Source organism: Mobula hypostoma, chromosome 9, assembly GCF_963921235.1.
Source record: "Mobula hypostoma chromosome 9, sMobHyp1.1, whole genome shotgun sequence".
Lineage (NCBI taxonomy): Eukaryota > Metazoa > Chordata > Chondrichthyes > Myliobatiformes > Myliobatidae > Mobula > Mobula hypostoma.
Genome location: NC_086105.1, coordinates 8,812,052 through 8,822,510, shown reverse-complemented (window position 1 = coordinate 8,822,510; position 10,459 = coordinate 8,812,052). Strand labels below are relative to the sequence as shown.

Sequence of the window (10,459 nt, the reverse complement as noted above, 5' to 3'; positions counted from 1 at the left end):
TAGGACCGAGGTTAGGAAAAACTTCTTCACACAGAGAGTGGTGAATCTGTGGAATTCTCTGCCACAGCAAACTGTTGAGGCCAGTTCATTAGCTATGTTTAAAAGGAAGTTAGATATGGCCCTTGTGGCTACAGGGGTCAGGGGGTATGGAGGGAAGGCTGGGTTCTGAGTTGGATGATCAGCCATGATCATAATAAATGGCGGTGCAGGCTCGAAGGGCCGAATGGCCTACTCCTGCACCTATTTTCTATGTTTCTATGTTTCTATGTTTTACTTTGGCTCTGACTTGTCAGCCACGGTGGTGTCCTTCTACCATTTGAAAGTTTCTTCTTTTTTGGAATATATCTGTCTTGCACTTCCCTCATTTTTTGCAGAAACTTCAGCTCTTCCGTCCTTCCTGCAAGTGTCCCTTTTCGGTCAACTTTGGCCAGTTCCCCTCTCATGCCACTGTAATTTCCTTTATTCTGCTGAGATACCGACACATTGAAATTTAGTTTTTCCTTCTCAAATTTCACAGTGAACTCGATCATATTGAAAACCCCTGATCTTGAAGAACAATTCCATGGATGGCGGGGAGAAACCGGGGAAAAATATGCATGGATAGGTCCCATGAAGATTCTGGTCAGTGGAAATGGAAGAATAAGTCAGGTAGTCATGAAGAAAATGAAGCACAAGAGACCAGTGATGCTGCCATCTGGTGAAACAATCTGCTGGAACTCAGCAGGTTGATCAGCATCTGAGGGCTTTGGTGGGAGGGAGGTGGGGGAAGGAATAATTGCTGGTTGGGGTTGAACCCCTTGTTCAGGACTGTGAGTGAAAAGGGAAGATGGCCAGTTTGAAGAGAGGGACAGAGATGAGACCACTAAAAGAGTATAGTTGAACGGTCTTGACCTCAAATGTGAATGGTCCATTTCTTTCCAAAAGTACTGCCTGAGCTGTTGAGGTCCTTCAGATTCCAGCATCTGCGGTTGCCTTTGTCTCCATCTTGCTTTTGAAGTACACCTGCTTGTAATTTACCTGCCAATACCTACTGAGCACCAACTTGCAAACTTCAGTAGTGTTGGATGATGAATATTGTCCAGAGCAATTTCCCAACTTCAGACCTGTCATGCATTTAAGAGCACTTCTCAGGTATGAATATTCCATATGGTATACTTTTGATACACTTTTGTACCAGACACTGCTGGTACAAAACTTCAGTAAAGGATATTTTGTTGATAGTATCACTTCTCAATCAGATCTTGCAGAACAAGACTTCAACCACAACCCGCCCCACCCCGCCTGTGAAAGGTGAAAAGTTAACGGGAACATGAGGGAAACTCTTCGCTTAGAGGGATGTGAGAGTGTGGAATGAGCTGCCAGCGCGAGTGGTGGATGCAGGCTTGACTTCAACGTTTAAGGGAAATTTGGTTAGGTGCATGGGTGGTAGGCGTATGGAGGGCTACGGTCCCGGTGCAGGTCAACGGGAGTAGGCAGCTTAAATGGCTCAGCACGGACTAGATGGGCCAAAGGGCCTGTTTCTGTGCTGTACTTTTCTATGACTCTTTTAAGTGAAGTGAGGGTGCCTCCACTTAACCAAGACCTCAGGAAAAATCAGACCTGCACTTTGCATATTGGAATAATTTATTCAAACATTTTTGAGTACACTGGAAGTTTCTGCCTAAAGCAAACAGTTTCGATCTTTTCTATCTTCATTGTAACTGGGGCTACTTCCCATTTCACTGTTATAGTAGCTAACAAGGAAGTTTCATGACAGCACAGCTTATGACTTGCAAGATAATCATAACCTTGTTGTGGTTTGGAGGCCTGCATGCCTCAGTATCCAGAGAACTATGTTGGCTGGAGTCAGGGTTTTATGCTTTGGCTCTTGGTAGGGTCATCCGTGCCGAACAGGTCAAATGGCAGAAGCCAGAGAAGAGTGATCCACCAGTCCTCCGGGTTCAGGGGTTCAGCTCAGGGCTAATATACCTGATTGGTAAATCAAAACTGTTACAGAAACAGCAATGAAGAATCATTCTACATTGGTGTGCGACAGTATGGACAGACAGAGATGGAGCACTTTCAATGCTACCCTAAATCCCAGTGCATAAGGGGTGTTAAAAAAAATATCGTATGGACAATAGAAATAAGATGTTGTTTATTGTATTTATTTTTGTTTCCTTATTTCCACTCTGAAGTAGCCAAACTATCTACAGCTAGATGTTTACATACATTATATACAACCCAAAAATGAATACATGGTAATATATTCCTTCTTCATTCAAGATTTTTAAAATGCACAAAGAATGTAACACTTATCAATAGAGGCCTAATTTATGATTCAGTTCTTCATGACAAAGGTTATATGAGATCATACTGGATACAAAATTGTTAATTGTCCTTATAACAGAAATAAATACATTCTTATTATCATAAATGTACATATATTTTATAGACATCTGGATTTAAAAAATTACAATTGCTTTTGAATATTTATTGTTTTTCTCTTTTGTTGTATTATGCAAAGATATACTGCAAGTCTGGAAGAAACGTGCATTTTTAATTGGGTGTAATGTTATTCAAATTCTTTCCTGAAAACTGTTGCTAAACTACTTACTATTTTAGTTTTCTTCACCCAAAGATGCAGTTATCACCAAAGTGAATTGCATAAAAATACACAGACTTAAGTTAACACATGAATAAATATGTGATCTATTGAGATTGCCTTACATAATAGGAGGCCACTCAGGCTGTCAAATCTATGCTGGCTCTCAGAGCAATCCCATTGTTCCCCTTTTCCCCACTTACCTTCCCCCTCTCACATGCCTACCAACTCCACCCAATTCTCCTCCCACTATTCTACAGAAAGGAGTAATTGAATGTAGCCAATTAACCCACAAGCATGTCTTTGCAATAAGGGAAGAAACTGGAGCACCCAGAGAAAATCCATGTTAAACCCATGGAGAATGTATCAAATTTAAAAAGGTCCGAATTTGAACTCAGGATGCTGGAATTACACAATACAAACACCAGCTGCTATGCCACAGTTAACTTAAGCCAGGAAGATTTTTATCATAGAATTGTAATGCTGGAAACAAAAGCACAGCTATATTTTTAATAAAGTAATGAGAATTAAATGTACAATGTTAAATGATAACATGCTATAGTGTTTTAAAGTCTGGAATTATGCGCTCTGTCCCATTGGATCACTGAAGGAAGTTTTGGCGTTATGACCAATTAAGATTGTGTAATCAAATATTTTTAATGTTCTCACTTGCCTATTACTTTTCCCTGGGTCCCCTCCTCCTATGGTCCATTCTCCTCTCCTATCAGATTCCTTCCTCTCCAGCCCTTGACCTTTCCCACCCACCTGGTTTCACCTATCACCTTCCAGCTCGCCTCCTTCTCCACCCCAGCCCCCTCCCCACACCACACCTTTTTATTCTGGCATCCTCCCATTTCCTTTCCAATCCTGAATAGACATTGATGCTGCCTGACCTGCTGAGTTCCTCCAGCACTTTGTGTGAATTGTTTTGGATTTCCAGCATCTGCAGAATTTCTGGCCTTAATATTTTCATATACCTTGTTATTAGATGTTTTGATTCAACTGACTGCTTCACCTAGTGGCACCCAAAAGTTAATGAGCTTTAAGGCAAAGGCGATGAGTGGGGTTCTGTTTGTTCTAATAGGTGTTAAAGTATTAGACATTGACTGAACTGCACTCTCTACATTCAATTCCACTGAGATCAAGCAAACTAAATATTTATGTTGGTGTTCTATAGGAGGACATATGTATCGTCTTGATGAAAGGGCATTGATCCCTGAAGTATTCACTGTTCCTCTCTCTTTCCAAGGATGCAACCTGACATGCTGAGTTGTTCTTAGCATCCTTTTTGTCAAATGTACATTATTTGTTTAATGTTGGTTAGCCAAGGTGATTTTTCATTGCCCCCTTCAGCTATTTCTGCACAAAATGGATGATGTGGGAAAGAGAAAATAGCCATCAAACATAACACTCATTATGAGTTGCAGATGAAATTGTGCGTTTACCTGTCCCTCCTCTCATATATGCATCTCGGAAGGACCACCGAGCTGTTACTTGTGTGTCCTAATGGGAAAAGTCTTACTGTTAACAACTACTTTTGTATAAGGTGAAATTGTTTAAAAGGGGATTTTACACCTCAGAAACTATGACATAGAAGTACACCTGTTACAAGAAATGTATCACAAATAGAAAATAGGATTTGCATTTAAAGCCTTGAACCCAAAGAATGCAGCATTTGGTGGCAATTACAAGATAAAGTACTTCTTTCCTTTGAAATAGTATCACCTATATTGAAGTCTTTTTATGCCTCTCATCTGTGAGGCTGAATGGAGAAAGTTAGCAGCTAATTAATCAGTTTTATTTATTATTTCTTTACTGAGACCTTTTTGGCCCTTTGAGCCATGCAGTGCAAATCCCCTGTTTTAATCCCAGCCTAATCACCAGATGATTTACAATCACCAGTCAATCTACCAACTGGTACAACTTTGAACTATGGGAGGAAATTGGAACACCCAGAGGAAATCCACGTGGTCACTGGGAGAATGTACAAACTCCTTATAGGCAGAAGTGGGTATTGAACCTGGGTTGCCTGTACTGTAAAGTGTTGTGCTAACTATTACAGTATTGTACCACCCCAAGCTTTGAATCCACCAAACCAATGTGGAAGTTGTCAAATATTTAATTGGTGAACATGAATTTCATGTAGAACAATCATGTTTTCATGATAAAGTTACTGCAGTAATTGGTATGCAAACATGCCCATTGGGGAACCTCACAGAATGAACAAAATCGTTTCTTGGATCTCCCATCCTGTTTCAGATCATAATCTGTTTCTTCTGCACATTGAATGTCTTTGCCAGAAAGCAGCAGGCATAATAATGCATCTTAAAAAAAAAACACACACAGACAACTATCTACAGCAATTTCATGAGGCAAGAATGATCTTCTCAGTGCTTCCCTCTAGTGGCAGTGAGCAAATGTTACTGATGGGTGTTGGCAGGTCTCCATCATCTGGTAAGATGTCTGCACTGAACTGTTGTTTGCTGAGTGACAGGACATGCCAGAGGCTGCATAACTGCCTGAGCGTATAACTAGTTCTTGAGTAGAATCACAGGACTGCTTCTCAGCATCTTCTGAGCTTAAAGAAGCCAAACTTCTCTGCTTTGAATTCTTCCATAATCGCTGATTCTTCCTCAAGAGTCCAAAATCGTCCTTGAAATGTGGGTTGAAAAGAATGTAGAGCAAGGGATTCAGGCATCCTGGCAACGGAAGAATCACTAGAAGTATTGACTTCACTACGTCTGGACTAATAATCATGAGGTTCAGCAAGGAAGAAAATGACAGGAAAGCCACAGGGCAGTACAGGATGCAGTTAGTGAACAGCAGCCAGGCAATATGTTTCACCATTGAACAGTCCCAGAAGCTGTGCACGTCTCCCTTTTCCAAACCGCAGTATAGCTTTGTGTAGGTTATCGTCATGACAAGAAAGCAAAGAGAGTTCAGCAAGACTAAAGCCACAAGAAAGCCTAAAGTGGAGGGCTCCCCAAAGGGTAATGGAAAACAAAGTGGCGAGATCCCGTAATCTCCAATGTGAAACAGCGGCAGCATTGCTACAATGCAAGCCAGAATCACACAGAACGTTGCCGCCAATTTGATGCTAGCTAGGGTTTTGCCTTGTCTTGTGTCACATTTCGTGGATAGGTTGCGTTCAACAGTTGCAACCGTCAGCAGGAAAATGGACAATTCAGAAGCAAAGATGGAGAGAAAGCCTGCCACCTGACAGCCAATTCCATTTTCCCACCATGCTCCATATTTTGCGAATTTGCCTAATGTTAATAGATCCACAATTGCCAATACACCACTGTAGACGCCCATCAGTGAGTTTGCCAGTGCCAGGAGCCCTACTAGAAGTTTGGGAGGGGAAATAAACGCTGGAGATCCAAAAACAGTTGTGGCGACCAAGCAATTACCAGCCAGAGAGAGTAAAACAACGGTCCAAACTCCAAGTCGTATCATCCAGCTGCCAAACAGATGTTCACAAGGCTTGAAGGGTCCTAAAATTAATAGAATTAATTTTTGTAAATATATTATCAGTTTTAATTTCATATCTAGAGAAACCCACAGAATGTGATTATTTTTAGATGTTGACCAATTGTACAAAGTTCAAAGTAAATTTTATTACCAAGCTACATATATGTCACCATATACAACCCTGAGGTTCATTTTCCTGCGGGCATACTCAGCAAATCTAAAGAATAGTAACTATAACAGGATCAAGGATGCATCTCACCCTAACCATGGACTTTTTACTCTCCCCCATCTGGGACGCGCTACAGGAGCCTCTGCTCCCGCACCAGCAGACACAGGAAGAGCTTCTTCCCTGAGGCTGTGACCCTGCTGAACCTCACATCACAGCGCTAAGCAGTATTGCACCCATATTGTACTATCTCAGTACTTTTATATTTGTGTGCTGTAGCACTTACTTTTTATTCTCAGTTATTTTGTAAATAACACTATTCTTTGCATTTCTGGTCAGATGCTAAATGCATTTCATTGGCTTTGTATCTGTACTCGGCACAATGACAATAAAGTTGAATCTAATCTAATCTAATCAAGGAAAGATCAACAAGAATGCAAAAGACAACAAACTGTGCAAATGCAAATAAAAATAAATAGCAATAAATAATGAGAACATGAGATAAAGAGTCCTTAAAATGAGAACATGGGTTGTAGGAACATCTCAATGGATGCATAGGAGAGTACAGTTATCCCCTTTTGTTCAAGAGCCTGATGGTTGAAAGGTGGTAACTGTTCTTGTCAATGAACATAAAATTTGGGAAAGATATAAATGAAGCTGAGAATTTAATTGCGCAGAAATATAGTTGCTCCCAGTGGCACACTAGACAGCAGTGGTTTGCCAGTCTACTTTGGGAGAGCGAGTTGGGGAATAGCCCCTTGAACACTGGGACCTGGCAACTGTGGGAACAGCAGAATGGTAATGGGGGAGGAGGGTGTAATATTTGGAGAGAATTTAATATCATGCAGAATTGAGCACTGACAGATCAAGCAACACACACAAAAAATCTAGTGAACGCAGCAGGCCAGGCAGCATCTATAGGAAGAGGTACAGTCGACATTTCAGGCCGGGACCCTTCGTCAGGACTAACTGAAAGAAGAGATAGTAAGAGATAGTAAACTGACAGATCAAGTTGCATTGCTGATCTACCTTCAGATGTCCCAGTTGGATGCTGCGCTGGAAAGACCAGATTGTTCTGGGAAAACTTAACCTTAGCCATTCTCTGGGCAAGTTCCCATTGCTATGCTCTGTGGAAAAGATTAATTTTACAACAAAATTGCAAAACCATCCTTCCTTACCTGGAGTTGGAGTGCATTGGACAGAATGGACTTTTGGAACCTCCTCAAGTTCAATGAATGCATCATCTAGGTCCTGATCATCTGTATATCACATAGTTCAATTATTACACATCATAATTTATATATATAAACATTCAGCAATTGGTCAGTTCATCAATTTGTAAGACTTATTTTCTTAAACAGTTTAAAACAACAACAAACATCTTAATTTCACTGGCAATTTCTAGATCCGTTCTTTGAATCAGAAATTATGTTATCATTCGTGCTATTTATTTTCTGACAATAATTAGAACAGACATAGATGCAATGCTTTTGAGTTAAACCATAACATTCAATGAAGCTTAAATCAAAATATCAAGTAAAATTAATGTGAACATTTAACTGAAACTCAAATGGAAATTTGAGATTAAAGCAGAACACTCAGCAGACCAGGCAACATCTGTGGAAAGAGAAATAAAGTTAATAATTCAGGTCATTAGAACTGGGAAAGAGAGAAATTGGATTAGATTTAAGTGTAGAGATGTAGGGGAACTTTGTTTTTACTTTCTAAGTTCTGATGAAGGATTTTTAATGTGAATCTTTAACTCTGCTTCTCTTTCCACAGATGCTGCCTGACCTACTGAGTGTTACCACCAATTTCCTGTATTGCCAACACTGAACCATTACCTTGACCAGATAGCATTCCAGCGTCCCGTTTGTAAGTTTCATCATTACTGTTATCTTCTACTTGTTCCTGTTGATTTGCAAGTTTGTAGGAACTTTCACAAGGTCTGTAGGCACAACATTGATAAGCATATGGCATTTCCAGTACCCTGTGAATGTGTTAAAATCAATGTATTAAAACACAGTGAAAACAATTTCACAAAATGAATGCAAAATACTTATTTGCTTTTTGTGCTGGGGGTGTTAAAGAATGTGTTTGGAAAGCTGTAATTACCAGGACAACAAATTTTTTTCAGAAGTGTTGCTTTCCCAGAATTTTTTTTTTGTTTGTGATAGACTGCTTGAAGCTGAACACGGATATAATTTCAGACTTCGTGTATCATGTGGGAATTTGGAGAAACAAGAAATTAACTTTTATTGAATATGTGTTTAATTACATTACAGTGCTCATGCTTTGCAATAGTTCAACTAAGCTAAAAATGTTTTTTTGATGATTTTCATTTGTACTCAGTGTCTGAGGCTTTTCACTTAAGTTTCCAACAAAAATCAGCCAGCATTGATGGATTCCAGTTGCCCTGGTACCATTTCTCCATGACCACAAAATGTCCCGGTGAAACCTTTCACCACTGACAGTGCTAAGAATTACAGGGAAGAAGTCGAAATGGGAATGGTGAAAATGAATCTTTAGTGACATGTTGCACTTCATGGTTTTGTATGCTTGAAGCATGTTGTCAACCAGCCGCATGTAGTTTGCCAAGAAAATTTTCAACAACATCCTTCAATGTCTGCCATGTGATTTTATCCTGTCCCACTAGAAGTTCTTTGAATTGCCTGTCATTGATGACCTGTTTGATTTGTGGATCAACAAAAATGCCTTCCTTAATCTTGGTATCAGTTATTCTGACTTGAAATATGAATTGAAATAACAAATATAGGTAATTTCTTAAAAAATGGTGTGTAATAAGAAAATTTCATGGTCATTTTCATGATCCCAAAATCCATACGATACACTCAAAAATATTCAGGAAGCAAAATCTTTCTTGTCCAGTGTTATACATTGAAGTTAAAGAATCAAGTCACTGAGCAATTAAAGAAATACTCTGTGCAATCTGGAGTGCAAGCTGTTCATAGGAATGTATGTGTCAAGTTTATAGTCATTTAGCTATATACATGTATACCACCAAACAAAACAACTTTTCTTCTGTCAGGGCGTAAAGCACAGTGGTATGCATAACACACAATAACTTAGGAAAGTAAGAATTAAATCTACAAATGAATTACACATAGATAAGCAAAGTAATTAAATATTGAAGCGTACAGAACAAATTATCCAGTGACACCTTGAATGGGAGGTGTAATGTGTAAGTTGTGGCTGAGATTTCTGAATCGATATTGAACCCATGAACTCTACCTCATTACTTTTGTTGTATTACTTATTTAATTTAACTGTATATATATACATATATATTTAGTTCAATTCACAATTTTTATTATTATGTATTGCATCATACTACATCGTATTAAATCTGATTCTGATTTTGACAGCATTTTATGCTGTGGGTTAGAAGGTCACGAGTTCGAGCACTACTACAGAGATGTCACCACAACCTCCCCAGCAAGACTATTAGAGTTGATGTCTGTTTAGTCAGAACCTTAAACGTAGGCCCCACTAAAGATCAGAAGCTTCTATCTGAATAAGAGGGAAAAGCACTCTCCCAGGTCTCGTGGCTAGTGTTTATTTTTCAAGTCATCATTGTTGGAATAGAGTTTCTATTTATTACAGTTTGGGAATCTTCATGCACACAAACTGAAAGCATATTCCTAACATTACTACACTTTAAAATAATAGGATGGCCTGAGTTTGTGAAAAATGCTGTTCACTTGAAAGTCTGCCTTCCTCGTCCATCTTCAAAGAGTTTCATTGCAGACACAAAGTTACAAAGGTGTGTTTTTGTTTCTCATTCTTTTCTTGGTTGAAAGCATTGCTGGCAACACCAGCATTTATTCACCGTTCCGTGAGGAGGTGGTGGTGAGGTGCTGCCCTCCTGGTGAGGGTACAGTGTGCTGCTGGTCAGGCTAGGGAGTCTTGGATGGATATTAACCCTATTTATTGAAATGGATGATGAGTTCCACTATCTATGTTGATGCTGATCTTGGGAATAAAGGACATAGGATAGTAGGACACTTGACGTAAGACTGCTCATTTAATCTCTTTTTCTTTCTTTTTCAATCTTGTTATTAGTTTTATAATTATAAACATAACATAGAATTAATACGAAGTTATTGGGATTACATTGTTATAATTAACATATTTAAATATAAACCCAGTTGGCACACGGGTATTAAACCTCCCAATCATACAAGATACAAATATAATGAAAAAGGAAAAAATATATA

The 10,459-nt window shown here is 39.2% G+C and overlaps 1 protein-coding gene across 3 annotated transcripts in view; it reads right to left on the bottom strand.

Annotated features, from left to right (window-relative positions):
- Positions 1 to 1,650: 1,650 nt before the first annotated feature.
- Positions 1,651 to 10,459, bottom strand: part of LOC134351495 (leucine-rich repeat-containing G-protein coupled receptor 5-like) — a 177,300-nt gene continuing 168,491 nt past the window's right edge. For all 3 annotated transcript variants that reach the window (XM_063057716.1, XM_063057717.1, XM_063057718.1), the window contains 3 exons: positions 8,066 to 8,211; positions 7,400 to 7,480; positions 1,651 to 6,078 (listed from right to left, as the gene is read on the bottom strand). In XM_063057716.1, the coding sequence (XP_062913786.1) occupies positions 4,985 to 6,078; positions 7,400 to 7,480; positions 8,066 to 8,211 (1,321 nt within the window). In that variant the 3' untranslated portion in view covers positions 1,651 to 4,984. The remainder of the gene's footprint in view (positions 6,079 to 7,399; positions 7,481 to 8,065; positions 8,212 to 10,459) is intronic.